The sequence below is a fragment of the Hemitrygon akajei genome, chromosome 16 (genome assembly GCF_048418815.1).
Source record: "Hemitrygon akajei chromosome 16, sHemAka1.3, whole genome shotgun sequence".
NCBI classification, from domain to species: domain Eukaryota; kingdom Metazoa; phylum Chordata; class Chondrichthyes; order Myliobatiformes; family Dasyatidae; genus Hemitrygon; species Hemitrygon akajei.
The window spans coordinates 33,187,645-33,212,906 of NC_133139.1; the positions used below are offsets into that span (position 1 = coordinate 33,187,645).

The 25,262-nt window shown below is 38.3% G+C and overlaps 1 protein-coding gene across 1 annotated transcript in view; it reads left to right on the plus strand.

Moving 5' to 3' along the window:
- The window catches only part of LOC140740361 (cation channel sperm-associated auxiliary subunit delta-like), a 47,139-nt gene extending 22,503 nt beyond the window's left edge, over positions 1-24,636 (plus strand). Inside the window, exons 4-8 of the mRNA XM_073069507.1 lie at positions 5,290-5,362; positions 9,890-10,004; positions 10,395-10,462; positions 23,075-23,194; positions 23,548-24,636. Coding sequence (XP_072925608.1) covers positions 5,290-5,362; positions 9,890-10,004; positions 10,395-10,462; positions 23,075-23,194; positions 23,548-23,592 — 421 coding nt within the window. The 3' untranslated portion in view covers positions 23,593-24,636. The remainder of the gene's footprint in view (positions 1-5,289; positions 5,363-9,889; positions 10,005-10,394; positions 10,463-23,074; positions 23,195-23,547) is intronic.
- Positions 24,637-25,262: the final 626 nt, after the last annotated feature.

Here is a 25,262-nt window from a genome sequence, read left to right on the forward strand (position 1 = left end):
TGCGCGGGTAACCAGACGGGAAACCAGCAAAGATGGACGTTGACGAATTTATAGAAAACCCGACTCTAGAGGCGCTAGAGGCTGCCACAAAGTCGGACTTGATAAATATTGCAAAAGGACTAAATCTCGCAGAAGTGAGGTTGTCGATGAAAAAGCGGGAGGTGCGGAGGGCCATAACTCAGTATTATATTGTGAAGAACGTATTTTCGGCTGAGGTATTGGAAAATATCCCTGAAAAGGTACCAGCTAGTGGGACGGCTCAGTTAGAGTTGGAGAAATTGAGGCTGGACGCAGAACAGAGGAAGAGGGAGCATGAACTCCAGCTAAAGGAGTTAGAACAGGAAAGAGCCGAAAAGCAAAGGGAGCATGAGCTCCAGCTAAAGGAGTTAGAGGTGAAGAGGGAGCAGAAAAGAGCTGAGAAGCAGAGGGAGCATGAAATTCAGTTAAAACAGCTGGAAACAGCTGAAAAGGAGAAGGAAAGGGCCGAAAAGGAGAAGGAAAGGGCCGAAAAAGAGAAGGAGAGAGCCGAGAAGGAGAGGGAGTATGAGGAGAAGGAGAAACAGAGGCAACATGACTTGGACATGGATAAGTTAAGGCAAGAGCGAAGAGCTCAAGGGTCAGACCAAGAGGAGCGGTTTAATGTTAGTAGGGATTTTAGGTTAATACCTCCGTTCGAGGAGACGGATGTTGATAGTTATTTCTTGCATTTTAAAAAGGTGGCAGTGAGTCAGAAGTGGCCCAAAGATCAGTGGGTGGCATTGTTACAAAGAGTGTTAAAAGGGAAGGCACAACAGGCATATGCGGCGTTGTCCATGGAGGAGGAGGAGTCTGAGAATTATGAGAAAGTAAAGGAGGCCATTCTTTGGACCTATGAATTGGTACCTGAAGCGTATAGACAAAAGTTCAGAAATTTAAAGAAAGGGTGGAATCAGACGTATGCAGAGTTTGCCTATGAGAAGGGTGTGCTCTTGGATCGTTGGTGTGCAGCAGAAATGGTGGAAGATTTTTGGCGTCTCAGGGAGTTAATTCTGATTGAGGAATTTAAAGGTTGTGTTTCGGATGATATCCAGATGTATTTGAATGAGAAGCCGAATAAGTCCATATCCGAATTTGCTAGGTTCGCAAATGAATATGCCCTAACCCACAAGACAAAGTTTTCCTCGAATAAAAGTTACCAGAGAGACCGTGGGAACAGTAGAGAAAGCCCGCCGGCTGAGGCAGAGATTTAGCTGGGAGCTAGTGGTAAAACTAAGGAGGAGGAAAGGCAAGACGGCAGGATAGGTCCCGACTTGACCTGTTTTAATTGTGGAAAGGTGGGTCATATTGCATCTAAGTGCCTTGCTCCGAGGAAGGAGACAGGAAAATGGAAAGCAGCAGTCCCTACAGGATGTATTGTGGTGATCAGTAAATCAACGAGAAAGCCCCAGGTAGACAGAATATGAGAGGGGCCTGAGAAATTTATTGCAGAAGGAACCGTGTCTGTGAAAGAGGGAGACACACCAGTTCCAGTGCGGATCTGGAGAGACACGGGAGCTGAACTGCCATTGATTCGCAGTACGGTACTAGATTTTGGTCGGGAGACTGGAGAGGTAGCTTTAAGAGGCATAGGAAAAGGGACAGAAGCGGTGCCCTTGCATAGGATCATTATAAATTGTGAGCTGGTATCTGGACCAGTTGAAATAGGGGTGCGATCAGAATTCCCGAGAACTGACGTAGACCTCCTTCTGGGTAACGATTTAGCTGGTGGTGACGTTTGGTCGGCCATGGAGCTGACGAGCCAGCCTGTAAGTATTGAGGACCCGCCCCTAGATTCCAAGATCTACCCCGCATGCGCGAACACTCGCAGCATGTCGGAAAAGGCAGCTGAGAAAGAGACCAGTTTAAATCAGGCCAGTATCGATTTGGCTGAGACGTTTTTACCGACCCTGTACCAAGAGGAGTTAGAGGGTGGTAAAACGGAGAATAGGAAAGTGAAAGAGAGTAAGGGAGAGGAGGTAGACCTTCCCTTAGCCAGGAGGAAATTTATAGAGGCACGGAGTAAAGATGAGAAACAGATAAGGCTGTTAAAAGGTCCAGGGTTGGACATGGATGATCTGTCTGGTTTGGCAGAACTGTTTGAAGAAGCTGAAAATTTTAAATGTGTTCCCGATAATGAAATGAGGGCAGTCCTAGATGAAAAGGATGCTATTACCTTGAAGAAGTCTGCTGGGTTGGCAGATGAGGTTGTTTCAGCCCGCGGGGTTGAGTTTACTCCGGAAGGGAGTTGCCCAGAGAGTAACTGGGAGGATCAGGGGAACTTAGAATTTGAAAAGGGTACGGGTATTGAAAGCCTGGAAGAGGCAGATGTCCCGTTTGAGTGTGTTCAAGATGTGGATGCACGTGGTACTGAACCTAGTAATGAAACTCAGGAAAAGTCTGAGGTATTTGATTCAGTTAAAAAGGAATGCAGTCCTTGTGGGTCAGATGGACTTGGTTCAGTGAAGAAAGGGTTAACCTTGGTACTAGTGGGAAGTGAGAATTCCCAGTTGTTTGTGTTCGAAGGTGTGTTAAAAGTTAGTGAGGAGATAAAAGGTGGTGATGTGAATCTTATTATTGAAGGAAAAGGGAAAAGTGTAGTTCCTAAATTGAATGAAGAAAATTTAAAGTCTGGATTGATGTCAGAAACAGCAACCAGGCTATAGGGAAAATGGCTTGGTAACACGGTGCCTGCGAATCAATTACAGGTTGATTTGGAATGTAAAGGTGCCCCACACGCTATTGTTATTCAAGAGAGTGCTGTGAAGAGGCAGAATTTGAAATGCTGTTTGGACAAAGAGGGATCACTTGCAGAGTTTAAACTGAAAACTAATAGCATGAAGGGTCCTGAAGATAAAACTAACAAATTGCTTAAAATTAAAGAATTGTGTGGAAATTCGGAAAATAGTCTAAGTTTAGAACACATTGTTGATAAAATAACTCCTAAGAAAGGAGCATGCAAAAACCTATTCCACACTGGTGCACAAGCTAACCACGTGGGAGTTAACTGGAAAAGGGGCGAAGGGTTGACGGGATGCCATTTTAAATAACAGGATCCGGTTTTAAGGGATTTCGACAAAGCATGTGAATAATAAAGACAACCCCATGGAAGATTGACTGTTAAGTTTGAAAGTAAAATAAAGATTAGTATTGGCATGAACTTTTGTAATATACACGTAAGCTAAGATCACAACTCTTTAGTTTTTGTTTGCTGAAGAAAAGGAATAAAATAGGTGGTTATTAAATTGGAGTCTGATGCTACAAGAATTTATTAAGGTACAAGATGTTAAGATATTAAAGGAAGTGACAATGTAATTGCTAGCTGTTTAGATGCTGAATTGAATGTATAACTGTATTACTCTGTAGTGAAAAAAAACCTCTTTTGTATTGTGTTAGATTCTGAAATCCTGTAAGACTCTGTATTAATTCATTTTTACCAGTGGTAAAAATCTTAGAAGGAAGGGGGTGTTACGAATGTGCCGCAAATCTGAGGGGCCGAAAGGTACAAAGTCACCCCCTCCTTTTTGAGAATCGCAAGATCGCTATTACTTCGGGTCTGGGACCCAGGAAATGAGAGAGAATCCACAAGGTTTGGAATGTGTCCTGGCCTCAGCGAAAACGGAACCATTGATAACGGCTATTGTCTCTTGGAGACGGAATTGTGTATTGAGTACTGTACTATTCATTGAAGCCCCTCAGGGGACGACCAGGGTGGGCTGGTTGAGGGATTGCATCATTCCAACCTGATTGACATCTGAGACCCCGTGAGTAAGGATAAAAGAGGGTCTGGGGAACAACCCCTTTAGACGCACCAGGAGAGACGCTGGAAATCCAGTGACAGCGTTTTATAGCAAACGCCGGTGAGGGCTCATGTGCATCCTCCCTTGCCAGGGTGGCGGGCTCATCACGGAAGAACGGTTTAGCTAAAGGAGAGGCCACAAGTGAACGGCCACACCAACGAGACTCCGACAGATCAAAATCATAAAAGGAAAGCCAGTAAGTTTTTCTCCAAATCTCTCTCTCTCTCCAACCGTTGCAACACAGCGGTCCCTAAAGGCTGCAGCCTGCATGAACTGAGTGAACTTTATATTTCCATCGGACAATACATTATCCTCTAGACAACGTTAGAACTTATTTCTTATTGATTATTATTATACCCGCACTTTTAGGTTTAGTGTTGATGACGTATATTATCTGTATATTTGCATTGATATTATTTTTGTGTATTTTTACTAATAAATACTGTTAAAAATAGTATCATCAGACTTCAACGGACCTCTCTATCTTTGTTGGTAAGTGACCCAGTTACGGGGTTCATAACATGAGGCTCACTTGGAGCAGTTTTGTGAGCAGTTTTGGGCTCTTTATCTTAGAATGAATGTACTGAATTTGGAGAGAGTTCAGAGGAGATTTGTGAAAATGATTCGAGATTTGAAAGGCTTATCATATGAGAAGCATTTGTTGGCTCTGGTCCTGTACTCACTGGAATTAGAATAATGAGGGGGAGCTCATTGAAATATATCGAATGTTGAAAGGTTGCGATAGAGTGGATGTGGAAAGTATGTTCCCTATGGTGTGGGAGTCTAGGACTAGTGGACACACTCTCATAATAGAGGGACAATCATTTAGAATGGAGAAGAGGAGGAATTTCTTTCACCAGAAGAGGTGAATTTGTGGAATTCATTGCTCCAGGCTGCTGTGGAAACCAGGTCATTGGGTATGTTTAAAGCAGAGGTTGATAGATTCTTCATTTGTCAGGGCATGAAAGGTTACATGGAGAAGGCAGGAGATTGGGGCTGAGAGGGAAATGGATCAGTCATGATGAAATGGCAGTGCAGACTCTATGGGCCAAATTGCCTAATTCTGCTCCTATATCTTATGGTCTAATGAAGATATTCATTCAGTTTAACCATTCTATCTTTGCAAGAGGTAGTTTTTGCATATATGGTAATTTTGAATGATGATGTAATGCACCACAAATGCAGAGGAAATTTGTGTATATTTATATGATAACTGTTAAAACAACTAAGCTTTTAAGTAAGCTCATTATAATTTTTGTCCCCATAACTAACCATTACCAATCAAAAAATTCATAAAATAATGTGCCCAGTGTAAATTTCCTTCTCTGAAAGTGTATTCTAAGCTTTGAAGCAGTTAATACATTTTTACATTTAATGTTTGTATGAAAACAATTTTCAATATATTCCTGAATCTGTGAAAATATCATTATGTAAAAGATGAACTTTTAATGTTAAATTTTTGTCTTGTATCTAGGAAAATGGTGTTTTTTACCAGAGATGGTTTTCAAAGTTCTCTCTATCCACTTAAATTTCCCAAAGCCTTTAAGGTATGTTGGAAGGCAATTAATCTGAAATTATAATACATGTTGTATGCTGTAGATACTCAAAATAATAAATACTAAATATAAAAAATAATAATATTCATGATGTACTTCTGACAGAGTCTACTAAGGACCATTTATTTGTTTAAGGAATGCTGTTCTCTTCTAATGAATTGATTAAAATTAGTAACAAGTATAAAAATATCTGTTAAGTAATATAATTTTTTTGAAAAATATAGTGAAAGCAGATGGCTCAGAATTCTGCTTAGAAATTTAGTTAATTAAATTATTCTGGAATAAAATGGTGATTGTGAGATTACCAGATTGTTCTTAACCTTGCCTGGTTTATTAATATCCATAAGGCAAAGAAGTATTGTCCTTCCTTGGTCTGGTGATCTGTGACTTCAGTTTGAGAGTAATCAGTAATGAGGAAACAGTAATGGGTGATAAAGAAACAGCAGAGTTTGAAAAAAGATTGTATGAGTCTTCATGCTCAAAGATATTGAAAACATCCCAATGGTAGTAAATGATTCAAGGAAGAAAAGGAAAGCAGGAGTTTTAAAACAAATCACTTTTACTAGAGCAATGGAACTGAAGATCAGTGGATACACTGGACCTGATGGCGGGCAACCTAGGGCATTACTAATTGCAATACTGCATTAAGTTCTTCCTCACCAATCTCTAAGCAATGCATTCAACTCTAATTTTTTGGACTTATTACAGTTTGTATGTGGTATGGATAATTATCTAGAGATCATTACCTTTGTAATTCTGCTTTCTAATTTAGAACCTAACTGCTCAATTTTCCTCCATTTACAATCTGTCACAGTTTCTGAAAGTGACAATAAGTATGAGTAACTGTCCCTAAGTTGTACCAGTAACATTCTCCCTCCTCAATACAGCACAATATATGAAGAATGAACTCCATTTTATCAACTCCTAAGTCACAGTTTCTCAAGTTGCAGGCACTTTTACTGATGTTTTTGTAGGGATCTCGGTGTTACTCTGCCAGTTTCTACATGCCCTGTTCAACAATATCTATTCTAATATTTCTTTCATTAATAATGAAGTTCTTCAACTAACTATGAATATTTTAAAGTTAAAATGGAGTTAATAATCTTATTTTAAGGAACTGTTGAGCCTGCTCTGTCATTTAGTAAGATCATGGCTGAACTGATTGTAGCCTTAAATCCATGTACCTGCAAAATTAAAACGTTTTAACACTTTGCTTATCTATCACTACTTAAGAATAGTCAAGGTTGTTACTTCCAGCAACCTTTATATAAAAAAAAGAACATAATTCCTGTCTTGTGGATAACCCCTTACTTATAAATTTTAGCTTATTAAGAGGAAATGTTTTCTCCATTACCACTATTAGGAGCGTCCAGATCTTATGTATTGAAGTCAGATCTCCTCTCACTCTTATGAACTCCACTGAATATTAGACTAGCCTATCAAACTTTTTTTCATAGGATGACTTAACAGTTCCTGGTATTGCACAATCCAGATCCTTCTGGAATCTTTCATCATTTAGATATTATTTTTCTATTTTAAATTTCCTGCCAAAAATGGCCACAATTTTCCATTATACATCATTTGTGACATCTCTGCCTGCTCAATCTATGTGTGTCCCTTTGCAGCCTAAGTCTTGCAATCTCTATCAAAAGAAGTAGGACAGTTGGTGCATGAGCAAAACATTACTAGTATGGTTCCCACCAACCAAAACACACTCCTGACTTGGAACTAGACTACCCTTCCTGTATTATTGCTGTTTCTGAACTCTAGGAATCCACCAAATGGACTGCAGTAGTAATGAAGGCAGTTTTACCATCATCTCCTCAAAGTCAACAATAAATATTGGCCTTCCCTGTGAAGTCCAGGTCAATGGAATGAACAAATAAACATTGCAGTATCTTTGGTATTTGTCTAAATAATGTCTATGGCACAACATCAATGTTGTATTTAATTATGCTTGTATCATAGCCTCTGATTAGATGAACAACACTTCTATTCCCCCAAGTGATGTACAACCCAATACTATTCCAGATAATTCACTTTTTCTGTAGTATAGCCCCAAACTATTCCAGATAACTCATTCCCTGTGCTAATTTCTCTCTCCTTCTTCTCCCAGCTCTGCCGTCATCTACTTTAACTTCTCTCTCCCACATCATTCCATATGCCTATTATGCTTAACACTACATCTTCACATCCCCTCCCCTATCCTCATCCCTTCCCCTGTCTGTCATCTGGTTCCACTTATCACCTTCCTTACTTGTTAGAATCCAGCTTCAGCAACCTCATTTCCACTAATTACCTTCTAGCTTCTGTCTCTACCACCCACTTCTCTCTCCCCATCTGCTTCCATCTGCCCTTTTTCTCTCTGTATTTATCTCTACCATCACCGCCAGCCCATCTCTCCTGACACTAACCCCCCCCCCCCACTTCTTTTCATCTGACTCCATCTCCTCTTTACCTGGTTCTAACTATTACCTGTCAACCCCTGCCTCAATGTTCCCTCTCACTTCTTTATACTGGCCACCTCCCCTCTACACTCTCAGTCCTGATGTAATCTTCACCTGAAACATCAGCCATTCCTATGCCTCCACAGAAGCTGCTTTACACACTGAGTTCCTTCAAAAGTTTGTATTTTGCTCCAGATTCCAGCATCTACAGTCTCTCATGTATCTCTTAACTAGGATTGTAGGCAGCTGATTAACCAAGCTGCCATATGGATCTAGAGGTAGCCTATATATAAAGAGGTAAAATAGATATTGCAATGTACCTATCTGTGTGGAGTTTGCTTGTTCCAGGTTTCCATGAGTTGCTCCTATTTCCTACTACATCTTAAAATTATACAGGTCAGGCAATTCATTGACCATTGTAAATTACCCCTTATGTGTTGGTGAGTGATAGAATTGTAAGGGGATGTAGATTGGAGGTGGAAGTGAAAGAGGACAATTAGTGAGGAGAATAAAATGAGGTAGAGTAGGATTAGTGTAAAATTGGGCGCTTGATGGGGCAAAGGGCCTATTCCTGTGATATAACTCTTACTGACTCTATGGCGAGAGGTTAGCCCCATGTAGTTAACAGAGAAATTGACACCAAACACACAATGAATTCTCATTTAGATTTCACAAGAGAAGACTCTAATTTGTTGTTCAGAAACCACAAAATGATGCTTTATTTGTCAAAACGTTTGTCAACTATCCCAGTGTAAATCAGGTAAAATTTAAGATGGCAGATGGATTATAGTGTAGGGAAGTATATGGTCATGCACTTTGGTAGAAGAAACAAAGGCATAGACTATTTTCTAAATGGGGAGCAAATTCAAAAATCAGAGGTACGAAGGGACTTGGGAATCCTTGTGTAGGACTCCCTAAAGGTTAATTTGCAATTTGAGTTGGTGGTCAGGAAGGCAAATGCAATGTTAGTATTCATTTTGAGAGGGCTCAAAATGAGTCCTTATAAGACCAAGGATGTAATGCTGAACTTTTATAAGGTATTGGTCAGACAGCACTTGGAGTATTGTGAGCAGTTTTGGGCCCCTTGTATAAGAAAATATGTGCTGGCATTGGAGAGGATCCATAGGAGGTTCATGAGAATGATTCTGGGAATGAAAGGGTTTACATGTCAGGAATATTTGATGGCTCTGGGTCTGTACTTGCTGGAGTTTAGAGGGGGGTCTTACTGAATCCTATCAAATATTGAAAGGCTTAGATAGAGTGGATTTGGAGAGGATGTTTCCTATAGTGGGTGAGTCTAGGACTAGAGCGTACTGCCTCAGAATAGAGAGAGGTCCATTTAAAACAGAGATGAGGATGAAATGACTAGCCTATGGGTAGTGAATCTGTGGAAATTATTGCCACTGATGGCTGTAGATGTCATGTCATGGAGTACACTATATTTAAAGCGGAGGTTGATAGGTTCTTAATTAGTCAGGGTGTGAAAGGTTACAGAGGTTACAAGAGAATGGGGTTGAGAGGGATAATAAATCAGCCACGATGGAATGACAGGGCAGATCTGAAGAACCAAAAGGCTTAATTCTGCTCCTAGGTCTAATGGTCTTAATTTATTGTGTAATAGTTAATAATGTTCTGATCAATATTAGTTATTATCTATCAGTTGTGTCACTCACAGGGCATTTGCCAAATGGTTTGTAAAATATTTGCCTGAACTAAACATTTAAACATTATTAACATAACTTTTAGTGGAGTTCTATCAGATGTTGCCATGCACAATACCTCTGAAGACAGATCAACATGTATTGCTTCTGTAAGGGGTGTAGAGTCTATTTATTATTGCTCTATCATGACTTCCACATTTTATAACAAGGGAATGTAAGAATAAAGTCATATATTGTAAGCTTGTGCATGTTGTTTAAATTTTCTAATTTAGTAATGTTATAGAAAAAAATGTCATCCTAATAGGTCGAACTTATTAATTGGTTATTACCCTTATGGTGGTGCACTTTTTGACATTTCGGAGAACGAGTAAAATCACCAGTTGTTTAAAGTTTATCTTTCTATTACACAGGTGATAAAGACTCAACTAACTGCGGCAGAATTTGTGGAGGACCATGTGGTAATGCTAATAAGTGAAAATATTTACATTTACTATCCAAACAATAAATCATGGACTCCTGCAAAAGGTGAGCAGTGTTAAGTGTGTACTACGACAGGTTAATAATTTATACGCTGAAGGTGAACTTGATCATGGATGTGGATGAAAAACAGATGGAATAGTTTCTGATTATTTATTTTTCTATGATATACAGTATTTATGGTTAATGCTGAAGAAGTGAACAGAACTGTAAATCAGTTAGGAAAGAGAACAGGTTATTTTGCTTGTTTTACTTCCTCCAATTTCTCTTTCAATACTTTTAAATATCTGTGTAAGTTTAATTAAAATTAAATGTTACTATTACTGATATTTAGTATTATAGAATCCACATTTTAGAAATATAAGGTTGAACAGATAAAGATCAGCTCATTGTCTTTACATGAGAAACTTTAAGTAATTTTTTCTTGATCTCTTGAAGGTATAAATGTGAGAATAGATGGGATTTCAACCAATCAGTGCTGTATCAAAAAAGAATCCTTTTGTAAGGTACATGGTGGTTACTATTTTACTATGTTTATTTTACGACATTCAAAATGTAACTATTTGGACTTTGATGGTACTTCAGCATATAAAGCAAGCCAAGGCATTTTACTGGAATTTTATCCATGAAAATGTGAAATAATAGGCATTTAAAGGAAAATGATCAAATTCATGGTGGAAGAATCAGGTTTCATGGAGATTCAAGTAGAGAGGTGGAGATGCTTATGAATTGAATTCCCTGGCTTAGGGTCTAGGTTTCTATATACATGGTCAATAATGATAGAGTAAATAAAAATCAGTGCCGCATAAGCAACATGAATTTGAGAAGTACTGATCTTCTGAAGAAGTGGAGAAAGGTCATTGAAGGTTGAAAATTTTGAAATCATCCTATTGTTAGAATAGTAGCCAAAGCAGGGTTAGAAGTGAAAAGGACTGAGCACAAGCTAATGTGTGACACCAGTGTTTTTGACAAATTCAGCTTAGGGAAGGTGGAAGGTTGTAGAAGAGCATTGGAGTGGCCAAATTCAGATGTAATAAAGATATGGATAAAGCTTTCAGCAGCAGATAAACTGAAGCAAAGATAGAGGATGAAGCAACAGTGTTACAGAGTAGGCAGGGAGATAATTAATTAAAGGTTGTGACTAGTCCAGTTCACCCTCAGACTGCGAGCAGAGTAGGGGTGAAAATGAAACTGGATGAAGTCAATGATGGTCCTCGAGGAACACTAAAGATGAATGGAAAAGAAGTCATCACAGGATGGCTAAATAGATAAAAACAAAATGTATCAAGCCAACACCCAACAAATTGACCAGTGGAGAAATATGGTCAATCATGCAGGCTGCTGCAAAGAATGAAGGACAACTTCCTGTGGTAAGAATCACGCAGGATTTAATTTGTGAATTTGTACCAACTCATTCACAGCTTTGTTTCTGTTAGAAATTGAAAGGCTAATATATCAAAGCTTGTTAAAGACACCCAGCTATATAGTGAAAAATAATCTTTGTGGAAAGAGTTAAGCAATTCAGCAACAGTGTGCTGAAGGAGTATATGTGAGGATATATAATTTAATAGGAAGAATGAAAAAATGGCAAGTGTTACGTATTCAGGCAACAATAAATATATATGAGTTAGGCAAGGGTTTTTATAACAAATAACACGTTTATTAAACACTGAAAACAAACCCCCCAAAAGTAAACAAACACTAGCGTAACCGGAAATCAGCTGCTGTGCGGCAGATTCACAGTTCTTAATAGCGTTGTAGTTCAAACAGTTCTTAAAGCGGTATTGAAAAAAAAACAGTTCTTTAAAGCGGTATGCCGAAAGTTCAAAAGCTCACAGTCCATTTAAAAGGAGAGACTTTTTAAGGCGATTTAAATTCTCTTCCATGTCGTTGTCCTTCTATCCCTGGCGTCGAACTCTTCCCACGTTGAATTTTTATGAAACGTAATGGTTTAATGGCACTAACCTCTTCTTCCACACTCTGTCCTCAATCTCCCGCTATCCCAGCGGAGATTAACACGAGAACAGTCAACGAAATCCTTCCGAATGAGGATCAAATAAGGTCGAAACCAATCCACCGTCGAAAATCGATTCTCCTCAATCTTTATCTTCCAAATTCTTATCTTCACTCTCCACCAGCAAAGAAACTGCTGGCAATGACCTTTTAAACTTTAGGCATTATATAAAACTTCATTTTTCAACTAAACTGCGTCATTACATTAAATCACGCAGTGACATGAAGTCAGCTTGGCAAATCCAGCCACGAACTGCCCCACCTGACAGGGTGGGTCTTCCTTTTATAACCTGTAAAAAAAAACCTGTCCCATGACCTCTACTGGCGGGAAAATGACATCACTCCACCATCACAAGACCATTACCTCAAGTCCAGTATAGCTTCAACCCCAGTCACGTGACAAGGGTACCACTGTCACGTGTCACGGGTACGTAACACCGCCCTCCAAAAAAAAACATTTTTGGTCTTACAAGAACAAAAATTTTAACAATTACTTACAAGAAAAACAAATGTATAAATTATATAACATACACAATATACAATACAGTAGGAGTGTTACAATCAGAAAAAACTAACCACTCCATAAAAAAATTACATTGTACATTCAACATCGAGATAGACAATCAGCAACCACATTATCTTTACCTTTAATGTGAGTTATCACAATATTGTACTCTTGTAACATCAAACTCCAATTTAATAATCTTCTGTTTTTGTTTTTCATCTTACTCAGAAAAACTAACGGATTATGATCAGTGTAAACAATAAGTGGTTTTTGAGTTGTACCAACATATACCTCAAAATATTCCAAAGCTAAAACAAGAGATAACAATTCTTTCTCTATTGTTGAATAGTTTCTTTGATGCTTATTAAATTTCTTAGAAAAGTAAGCTACTGGATGATCAACCTCATCACCCTCATTCCTTTGCATTAATACTGCTCCCGCAGCCTCATCACTAGCATCTACAGCTAATGGAAAAGGTTTTCCAAAGTCAGGTGCCTTAAGCACAGGTTGTTGACATATTGTTTTCAATTTTTCAAATGCTTCTTGACAAGGCACTGTCCACACAAACTTCACATTCTTCTGCAGAAGGTTAGTTAATGGAAGGGCAACATTAGCAAAATTCTTACAAAATTTTCGATAATATCCTACCATTCCCAAAAATCTTCTGAGAGTTTTTTTTCCCCGTCGGAGTGGGAATCTCTAAAATTGCCTGAACTTTTGCCTGAACAGGAGCTACCTTACCTTGACCCACAACATAACCAAGGTAAGTCACAGTGGCATGTCCAAATTCACTCTTAGCTAAATTAATAGTTAAGTTAGCTTTTGAAAGCCTTTCAAACAATTTCTCCACCACAATTATGTGTGCTACCCAAGTATCATTTCCTGTCACTAAATCATCAATATAAGCATCAATATGTTTCAATCCCTGAATCACAGAGTTAATCATCCTCTGGAAAGTACCTGGGGCATTCTTCATCCCAAATGGAAGAACATTATACTCATATAACCCAGATGGAGTTACAAATGCAGAAATCTCTCTACCTCTGTCCGTTAATGGAACACACCAATACCCTTTCAATAAATCAATCTTTGTAAGGAACTTTGCTTTTCCAACTTTATCTACACAATCATCTACTCTAGGAATTGGATATGCATCTGTTTTCGTTACAGCATTCACCTTCCTATAGTCCGTACAAAACCTAATACTACCATCAGGTTTTGGCACCATAACACATGGCGAACTCCAATTCGAGTTAGAATGTCTAATAATATCATTCTCTAACATGTATTCAATTTCTTTCTCAGCAAGTTCACATTTTTCCATGTTCATCCTATATGGATGTTGTTTAATAGGTTTGGCATCTCCAACATCTACATCATGTGAAGCTATAGTAGTCCTTCTCGGAACATCTGGAAACAAATCCTTATACTTAAAAATCAATTCCTTCATCTGTTGTTGCTGCTCTAGCTGTAAATGTGCTAATTTCTCATCCATATTTTCCAGAATGGTCGAATTAGGTAACCTAACAGAAACAATGTTAGATTTAGAATGAAAGTCAGATGAATCATCTATCATGTTCCCAGTTACATCAAACTCATTCTCACTAACCACCACAGTCACAGTATCAGATTGTTTCCCAAAATATGGTTTAATCATATTTATATGGCAAAGTTGTGTTGACCTTCTACGATCTGGAGTTTTTATTACATAATCCACATCATTGATTCTAGACACAATTTCATAAAGACCATGAAATCTAGCTTGTAAAGGATTTGTCTGCACTGGGAAAAGAACCAACACCTTATCTCCAGGCTTAAACATCCTCATCCTAGCTTCTTTATCATACCAAGTTTTCATTTTCTCCTGAGCCAACTTTAAATTTTCCTTGGCTAAGCTACAAGCTTTATGTAACCTGTCCTTAAATTTCAAAACATAGTCCAACAAATTAGTGTGTACCTCCTTACTAATTCACTGTTCCTTCAATAAAGCTAAAGGTCCTCTAACTCTATGCCCAAACACAAGTTCAAATGGACTAAAACCTAAAGATTCCTGTACCGATTCCCTTACTGCAAATAAAAGTAAGTTTATACTCTCATCCCAGTCACTTCCATTTTCCACACAATATGTCCTAATCATATTCTTGAGGGTAGAATGAAACCTCTCCAAGGCACCTTGCGATTCTGGATGGTATGCAGACGAAGTGATTTGCTTAGCTCCCAATTTATAAACTATCTGTTGAAACAATCCAGACATAAAATTACTGCCTTGATCAGTTTGTATTTCCTTAGGTAATCCAAAATAAGTAAAGAATTTTATAAGAGCCTTCGTCACAGTTTTAGCTTTTATATTCCTAAGTGGTACTGCCTCTGGAAACCTAGACGAAGTACACATGATAGTCAACAAATACTGATAACCAGTTTTTGTCTTTGGTAATGGACCAACACAATCTACAATAACTTTAGAAAACAGTTCACCGAACGCTGGAATAGGTTGTAATGGAGCTACTGGTGTAACCTGATTTGGTTTACCCACAATTTGACAAGTATGGCACATTTTACAAAACATCGCCACATCTTTTCTTAGACCAGGCCAGTAAAAATTGTTTTAAAATCTTGTCCACAGTTTTCCTTACCCCTTGAAGTCCACCTAAAGGCACACTATGAGCTAAAGTCAAAATCTCATTTCGATAAACTTTAGGAACAACTACCTGGTAAACAACATTCCATTCCTCACTTGCAGGAATTGTAGGTGACCTCCACTTCCTCATCAACACTCCTTTTTCCAAGTAATATCCTACTGACACCTTCTCAATTTCACTACCTAGTAAAGCTTGTTCCCTTAATTTTATAATCTCAGGATCTCTATTCTGCTCTGCTATCATCTCCTTCCGAGACAGAGATAAATCTTCATAGTCAGACTTACTCCCAGAATTTTGTTCAAACAACGAAGGTAAGAAAGTCTCTGACACATCCTCAAAACTCGAATCCTGAGTTGAACAGTCATGAGTAACAACCTCATTCTGCACATCAATTTTTTTAGCCATAGCTCTAGTCACAACACAGGAAGAATCTGTGTTAGAATTCATTTCTGGTTCCTCTGACTCCATTGTCAAATGTACTTCAGGAAAAACTTGTCCACCTGCCAAGTCATTACCTAACAATAAAGAAATACCCTTCACAGGTAAGCTATGCTGTAATCCTACTTTAACAAATCCTGTAACTAACCCTGACTTTAAATTTACTTTATGTAAATGTACAGGCATAAAATCACTTCCAACACCTCTTATGTAATTTACCTCACCAGTATCACTCTCTTCATTAAACTTCAACACACTATCTAACATCAGTGATTGAGAAGCTTCAGTATCCCTAAGGATTTTTATTGGCACCAGAGTAGATCCTTCTTTCAAGGATACAAACCCTTCAGTTATAAAATGATCATATCCCTTTCTAACTTGGTCAGACTCTTAACAAATCCTCATTTGTGTTTATCAAACCCTGTAACTTTACAGGAGCTTCAGTATGTTGCACACAAGCATCTGGAACTGCTTCCTTCTCTTTCTTTTTCAATTTGAAACAGTTAGCTATTACATGGCCAGGCTTCTTACAATAGTTACAAATAAGACCAAACTGTCTTTCCTTCACAGGTTTTCCTTCCTCCTTACCTCTCTCATTAACCTCTGATTTAATTTCTGATTTACCTTGAGTCTCCATATTATTTTTCCTCTTAAAAATTCTACCCTGAGGAAATTTATTCTTATGGATTAAAACATACTCATCAGCTAATCTAGCACAGTCCTGCAATTTATCAGTATCCCTCTCATTTAAGTAGGTCCTTACTTCAACAGGAATGCTTCTTTTAAATTCCTCCATTAAAATCAGCTCTTTCAATGTATCATAGTCCCCATTTACATCTTTAGAAGAAACCCATCTCTCAAAACACATAGCTTTATCATAGGCAAATTCCACATAAGTCTTTTCCACAGACTTTTTCAAACTTCTGAATCTTTCCCTATATGCTTCTGGGACTAATTCGTACGCTTTGAGAATATTCGTTTTCACAATATCATAATCTAATGCTTGCGCAGCAGTTAAAGCTGTGTAAACTTGTCGTGCTCTGTAACAACAATGACCATTTATCTCTCGGCCACTCTGACATTCGAGCAATAGTTTCAAAATGTTGAAAATATCTTTCCACTTCTGTTTCACTAAATGGAGGGACCAATTTAATTTCTTGGCTAGCAACAAACGGTTTTTTAGAACCAGAAGACTGATTCCCAGACCTTAATTCCACCATTGCATATTCAAACTCTCTCTTTTTCTGTTCAGCTTCCAATTTATAACGCTCCAATTCTGCTTTACTTTGATCCAACTTCATTTGTTCAATTTGCAACTGTATCTCCATATTACTTATTGGAAACGATTCTAAAATCGATTAATCAAAATCACCCAAAGCCACAAAGTGTGATGTGATTTTTCTCTGTATTACAGCCTTTGATGTAGTCTTCAAAATACCTTTAAGTTGCAATCTATTAGCAATCTCAGATACTTCAGTTTTTTTCGCCTTCGCTAACAAATCCGCGTCGGGCGAATCCAGAAACTCATCAATATTCATCGTTGCCGAATACCACTCACAAGCCAATCAAACAAAAGAATCGAGTAATCCCCGTTACCAAAACACCGACTCAAAATTCAACAAGCATTTAAATTCAAACGATCCAATCCGGACGCAGCCCCCATATTTATGTTACGTATTCAGGCAACAATAAATATATATGAGTTAGGCAAGGGTTTTTATAACAAATAACACGTTTATTAAACACTGAAAACAAACCCCCCAAAAGTAAACAAACACTAGCGTAACCGGAAATCAGCTGCTGTGCGGCAGATTCACAGTTCTTAATAGCGTTGCAGTTCAAACAGTTCTTAAAGCGGTATTGAAAAAAAAGTTCTTTAAAGCGGTATGCCGAAAGTTCAAAAGCTCACAGTCCATTTAAAAGGAGAGACTTTTTAAGGCGATTTAAATTCTCTTCCACGTCGTTGTCCTTCTATCCCCGGCGTCGAACTCTTCCCACGTCGAATTTTTATGAAACGTAATGGTTTAATGGCACTAACCTCTTCTTCCACACTCTGTCCTCAATCTCCCGCTATCCCAGCGGAGATTAACACGAGAACAGTCAACGAAATCCTTCCGAATGAGGATCAAATAAGGTCGAAACCAATCCACCGTCGAAAATCGATTCTCCTCGATCTTTATCTTCCAAATTCTTATCTTCACTCTCCACCAGCAAAGAAACTGCTGGCAATGACCTTTTAAACTTTAGGCATTATATAAAACTTCATTTTTCAACTAAACTGCGTCATCACATTAAATCACGCAGTGACATGAAGTCAGCTTGGCAAATCCAGCCACGAACTGCCCCACCTGACAGGGTGGGTCTTCCTTATATAACCTGTAAAAAAAACCTGTCACATGACCTCTACTGGCGGGAAAATGACATCACTCCACCATCACAAGACCATTACCTCAAGTCCAGTATAGCTTCAACCCCAGTCATGTGACAAGGGTACCACTGTCACGTGTCACGGGTACGTAACACAAGAAATTAATTAGCTCAATCATAAGAGTGTATAAATATTGTTGCTTTTCAGGTTCCATGCGGTATCACTAGGTTTGCAGTTTTCAATCACGACAGCACTGCAGAACCACAAATGAATCTTCATGAAGCAATGCTGTGTTATTAAGAAAGTAATAGTCATGTCCAATGTGACCAGATCAATTTTGCTGAGTTGTGGAAATTCAGTATTTTGAGGTTATTATAAGCATCATGCCACACAAGATTGGTCCAAGTGATGTGGCTGAGAAGACAGTAAAAAAGCTAGAGCATTCACCCGGCTTCAGTGAGTGAGAAATCCTAATAGGGATAAAAGAAGCCCCATAGGAACTGGCAAAAGGTGATGGAATAAAATGTAAGTAGGCTTGCAGCTGATAAAGGCATTCATCACCTAACATAAAGTCATAGAAAAGTACAGGTAAGAAGCAGGTCCTTTGGCCCATCTTGTCTGTACCAAACTATTTAAGTTGTCTATTCCCATCGACCTGCACCAGGATCATAGCCCTTCATACCCCTCATCCATGTATCTATTCAAACATCTCTCAAGCATTGAAATTGAGCTTGCATGCACCACTTGCACTGGCAGTTCATTCTTGACCCTCTGAGTGAAGAGGTTTCTCCTTAAACTGTTTACCTTTCACCCTTAACCCAGTGACTGTATCTTCTTGACCACCCTCCCATCCGGAATATTGTCAAATGCCTTACTAAGGTCCATGTAGACAACATCCACTCCCTTGCCTTCATCAACTTTCCTCGTAACTTCCTCAAAATCTCTATAAGATTGGTTAGACATGATCTACCACATAAGAAGCTGTGCTGACTATACTTCATCAGTCCATTTCTTTCCAAATATTCATATATCCAGTCCCTTGAATACCTTCCCATAACTTTTCCACTACTTATGTCAGGTTCATGGGTCTATGATTTGCTGATGAAGGGCTTCGGCCTAAAAAGTTTACTGTTTACTCTTTTTTATAGATGCTGCATGGCCTGCTGAGTTCCTTCAGCATTTTGTGTGTGTTGCTCTAATTTCCTAGTTTATTTTTAGAGCCTTTCTTGAACAGTAAGATACATTGGCTATCCTCCTGTCACTAAGTATGATTTAAATATCTCTGCTAGGGCCCCTCCAATTTCTGCACTTGCCTCCTGCAGGATCTGAGGGAACACCTTGTCAGGCCCTGGGGATTTATCCACCCTAATTTACCTCAAGATAGCAAACACCTCCTCCTTTGTAATCTGTATAGAGTCCAGGAAGTTGATGCCGTTTTACCCTACTTCTATAAACTCTGAATCCATCTCCTAAGTAAATACAGATGCAAAAAATGCATTTAAGATCTGCCTTATCTCTTTTGGCTGTACACCTGGATTACCATTCTGATCTTCCAGAGGACCAATTTCGTCCCTTGCAATCCTTTTGCTCTTAACATATCTACAGAATCCCTTAGGATTCTCCTTCCAGTTTAAGATGGCGCTACTAAATGGTTTGAGTGACGACTTGCTGGTGGCTGATAAAATAAAAAAAGACTAAATATTTTGTTATTCACACTTTTTCTGGTAAACAATTGCTTCAAGCAGTGGCCTGTGGCTTCCCTGTCAGAGTTGAGTGAAATTGCCTGTACAAATCTGGCAGTATTGTGGTGTGACTAGAGTCCTGCTGGAGTTGCTGGAGTGGACTTGGAGGCATGGCATGGAAAAATCCAAGACTTGTTTGATTTAAGAGCCAAATTGGAAAGGTAGGGAAATTCGATGAAGCAGAGCTGAGGTGAGATGAAAGTGAGGAGACTTAAAAGCTGGAAAGGTTTGGTACTGGCCTTATTGAGGTGAATGGCCCACAGTTTGGATGATTTAAGCCTGGGCCAGATTGAAATGGTCATGGTGTCAGGATCGGAGGTGAGAGATGGTTTGATTTGGCTTGCTGCTCTGTGGGGTTTGCTTAACTCTGTGCTGGATTGAGGCCTTCTGAATTGACTTCTGTGGACTTCTGAATTGGTTGCAATAAAGCTTGGTGTAGTGAACTTCAGCTCTGGATGCTGTTTGATTACTTCATTGTTTGTACCATTTTTTTCCCTCTCTGCACATAGATGTTTGACAGTCTTCTTTTGTTTTTAATGGGTTCTATTGAGGTTCTTTGTTTCATGGTTGCCTGAAAGGAGACAAATCTCAAGGTTGCATAAAGTGCACATACTTTAATAATAAATGTACTTTGATCTTCACCTTGTCTGCTAAGGTAACCTCATTCCTTCTTTTAGCCCTCTTGATTTCTTATTAAGTGTTCTGCATTTCTTATGCTCCATAAACACCTCATTTGTTCCTACTGGCCCATACCTGTAATGTGCCTCCTTCTGTTTCTTAGCTAGCGCCTCAAAATCTCTTGAAAACCAAAGTTCCCTATACCTGTTATCTTTACCTTTTATTCTGACAGGCACATACAAGCTTTGTACTCTCAAAATTTCACTTATGATGGCCTCCCACTTACCAAGTCCACCTTTGCCAGAAAACAGCTTGTCCCAGTCCATACTTGGCAGATCCTTTCTGATACCATCAAAATTGGCCTTTCTCCAATTTAGAATCTTCAGAAATTTCTGCCCTTATCTATGCTGACTTTATACTCGATGCACCATCAATAACTCTCGGAGACGAGAGGCGAGATATAGGCTTTTACTGGCTGGAAGAAAGAACAAGCAGCAATTGACCACCACACTACATCCTGGAGACTGAGGCCAGGGTGGTGCCTCCAATCGCCCCCACACTGGGGTCCGTGGGAGGAACCACAGGAGCAGCCAGCGGGGGGGGGGGGGGGGGGGGGGCGGGGGCGCGTCCAGACAGGCACACGTAGTTCACCACAATACTCAATGGGAGACTCCTTCTGCTTATGAATCTCTATACATACCTTTCCATAGCCCTATCCAGTCATATACATGTAAACACACACTGAGACATAGAGATGATAAAAGAATGATATTCATTCACATTCTGCTACCACATTGTTAGGATGGTGTAAAACTCCATTTGTTAATTACTTGGGTGAATAGGCACTGGAAGGTAGCAGAGAAAACAGATTTATACACAGAATGGTCTAAAAATAGCAAAGGAGAATAATGAGTAAATTGGTTTTCAGATATATACACCAAAAACCATCCTGCTTTCTTATAATTGGAAGCACTAGTTCAACATCTTAGCAAAATGGCATATCTAACAAGTTTTCACTTCTTGTTTATTTAGCTTGTATTATGTTCTCATTCATATTGGTGTTAGACACATAACCATCTGATTCTTAGCCATGTTTCCAACTGAAGTAATTTCTATGATAGTTGATGTAGAATTTGGGAAGTATTGGAGATATTAAAATTATATGGCATATGTAATGATTTGTACGTGTATTTCACCACAGCAGGCTTTTAGGCAAGTGATCTATATATTAACTCAGAATCAGAATTACATTATTGCAGACATATATCATGACAGCAGTACAGTGCAATATATAAAAATTACTATTAATACTGATATGAATGTACAGTATATAAAACATAAATAGTGCAAAAAGAGAGAAAAGTAGTGAGGTATTGTTCAATTTTCATGGATGATTCAGAAATCTGATTGCAGAAGGGAAAAGCTGTTCTTAAAACATTGAGTGTATGTCTTCAGGTTCCTGTACTTCTTCCCTGATGGTAGTAATGAGAAGAGAGTATGTCCTAAATGGTGAAGGTCCTAATGATGGATGTCATCTTCTTGAGCGATCACCTTTTGAAGAAATTTCTCCTGAACTATGTTCTAAAGAGATGCCCTTGTGTTCTGAGGCTGTGCCCTCTGGTCCTAGACTCCCCTACATAGGAAACATACTCTCTATGTCCACTCTGTCTAGGCCTTTAAATATTTGATTTCCCCCCCCCCACCCCATTCTTCTGAATTACAGCAAGATTAGGCCCAGAGCCATTAAACCCACCCATTTCTCTTTCATCAACCTGGGATCATTCTTTTGAACCTACTCTGAATCCTTTCCAATGTTTGCACATTTTTTCTTAGATAGGGGGCCCAAAACTACTCACAATACTCCAAGTACTGTCTGACCAATGCCTTCTAAAGCCTCAGCATTATGTCCTTGCTTTTCTATTCTAGTACACTCAAAATGAATGCTAACAGTGCATTTGCCTTCCTTATCACCATCTTAACATGCAAATTAACCTTCAGTGAAACCTGCATGTGGACTTCCAAATCTTTTTGTACTTCTGATTTCTGAATTTTCTCCCCATTTAGTAAACAGTCAATGCCTTTATTTCTTCTAAAGTGCATGATCATACACATCCCTACACTGTGTTCCATCTGCCAGTTCTTTGCCTGTTCTCTTCATCTGTCTCAGTCCTGTCAGATACTCTGCTTCCACAAACTCCTAATGAAATATAGCCACTGGTATTCCCTCTTTGTAATTGCATCTGTATGTTCGGTTCATGACAGATCTTCAGAGATGTTGACACCAGGAAGTTGACTTCTAGATGAGAACAGCTATGTGTTCGCCTGATATCCCCTCCCCCCCCCCCCCCCCGCCTTATTTCAGGCAGAGGTATTTGTAGTTGGTTACGTGCCTTGGCTGTCTTTGTGAGAGCATTAAAGCATATCATGAATTGTTTTACCATTGTGTGAGATACATTCTAAGCCACTCCATTCTACAATTGCATGCACTATGCTCATCTGAAATTTCCTGCCTTTAATGCTAAAATGCTCTGCTCTACCAAAAGAATTGTCCAAGAACATGGTAGCTCTGACTACAGATGTTTACATTGCTGATGCATCTTCATACCAGAAAAAGACATATGCATGATTTATATGCAGTTCTCATTTTGCTGAAACCAGTATTTTATAGAAGATAACTATCAGGAAACGTGAATAATATTTTGTGTGCTGTTATGTGAACATTTAAGATTGTTACTAAATTTTGATTCTATTTTTGGAAGTTAATGGAGATTAATAATCTTTTGCTCCATTTACAGACTATAAGCTCTTTAGTTATTGCATATCACAAAAGTGTCAACATATCTGAAGTTTCAATATTCTTATCTACCAATGGTGGTTTGGATTTTGAAGAAATAAGGCCTGAAATGCCATCTGAGGTATGTTGTTACAAAGAGAGAGGAGGTTTTATTTTCAAGTACCCAAAATGTTTGTGATGGATAAAGTTCAAATTTAAAATAATTCCTATTGATTTTTTGTACATGTACTGTAAGTGTAGCAGGTCTGTATGAACGGAGTTTAGTCCAAAAAAAGTCCTGGAAAGGCTAATTCTGCAATATTTTGACACATCTGAGAACAATAAAATTAATATTAGGGTTTAAAATGGGTGATGATAAATAGAAAACTTGTAATAAAAGTTGCATGATTCTCCCTTACATTGACTTGAGTTAAAAGGAAAATGAATCTGTATATATAATGTGCTAATTTGTTATAATTTCTTTTATATCATTAGACTGATACAGTTACCTGCAGTGTTCGGATGTGCTGTACATGTTGAGTGATAGTGTTAAATTATTCCTTAGAAAACTTTTCCTCAGCTGAACTTGGCTCAAGCAACACGTGATGAATGCTATAACACCAACTCCTTAAGTTATTTTTGTATATATTTTTAGTTCATAAATATATCCAGTTGAGTATTTTCCATATGTACGTTGTGGTCCAGTAGTTATGATGCTGGATTGGGAATGTAAAGCTTATAATCTAGAGTTATGCGTTTAAATAAACATTGCACCTGAGGAATTTGAATTCAGTTAATTAAAACTGGTTGGTAATCTTCCCTTGATAATATCTTTATACTCAATTAAATGGCTTAATTATATTTCTTGTTTAGTCTATCAGCAGCCCCTTCTCTGATGCAACTCTGACAAGCTTTTAATGACTTATCCCTTTTACATCACTGCTACTGAATTAGGGTCTTGTATGCTGTTCCTCAGTGCAATATCCCAAAACTATTCTTCTACCTCCGGTGGTGGTACTTTATGATGCAAAAGATTGTCCAATTCTTCTCATTTTCTGTTATTATTTCAATTTATTGCTGATAAATCTAATAAATATCTGCCATCTTATAGACACATGTGAACATCATCCTCTTTTTGTGGTCCAATTTAATAGCAGTATAATGTCACCTGTTCATAAGGTTTTAGCTGCGTATTAGATTAGCAATATACCTTCAGCCTCCATTTGCTCCTCATTTATCAATAGAAAGAGCCTAACTTGTTTTTTGATGCTATTGTTGATACTGATCCACTGGTATATTGAAACAAAAAGTCATTACTTGTATAAAGATCCATTGATATTTGTGATCCATTGAACTAATTTGTATTAATGATTCTACCTGTTCTAAACACAACCTGATATTTGCTAACTCTTCTTGAATTGAACATTATTGGACAAACAAGAGCAATTTGCCATGTGCCCTACAGCATTCATTAGATCTCCTCAATATCTATTGTCCAGGTGTAAATGAGAACTTCACTGTCTGAAGCTGCAGGTATAATGTGAAGGAATCTCTAATCTACCATCACCCATGAAATTGGGCAACTGCTTGCGAAAATAAAATCTAACTTCTGCTGAAGTCCACCCCTTCTGACTTCTGTTTTATATGTTGTGTTGTCATTGCTTCTATTTGGAATATGTTCACTTTAGAATTCAGTTATTAAGTGGTTATTCTGACTCCGCCTTTCAGATACTTAGAAATGTGGATGAAGCAAAAGTTATTGTTTCAGATTGATAACTAGGAAGGTCAATAACCTGAAAAATTAGCTTTCTTTTTCTTTTGGTATAGATTTTGACCTGCAATATTTTTATTTTATTTCAAATTTACAGCATCTAGAGTATTTTGTTTACAGATATTTTTGAGTGGGAGATCATACAAATATGATTTTTTAGCCCAAAAGTGACTTATCTCTAGACAAGTCGCTTCAAATATAAATGCTGAAGGATTGAAATAGTGGATTTGATAGGATGACAATACTAATGAAAATATTTGCATCCACATATGGGTTATTTACTTCATTTTGTTTATCATGCACTTTAATTGTAAGTGTATGCATAAAACTCAGTAGCTGCTATTTTAAAATCAACTACCTTGCATCCATAGGGAATTTTTGAAGGAGCATTTATCTTCCCAACAATATCAGCATTATCATTATTAATAAGGGATAATCA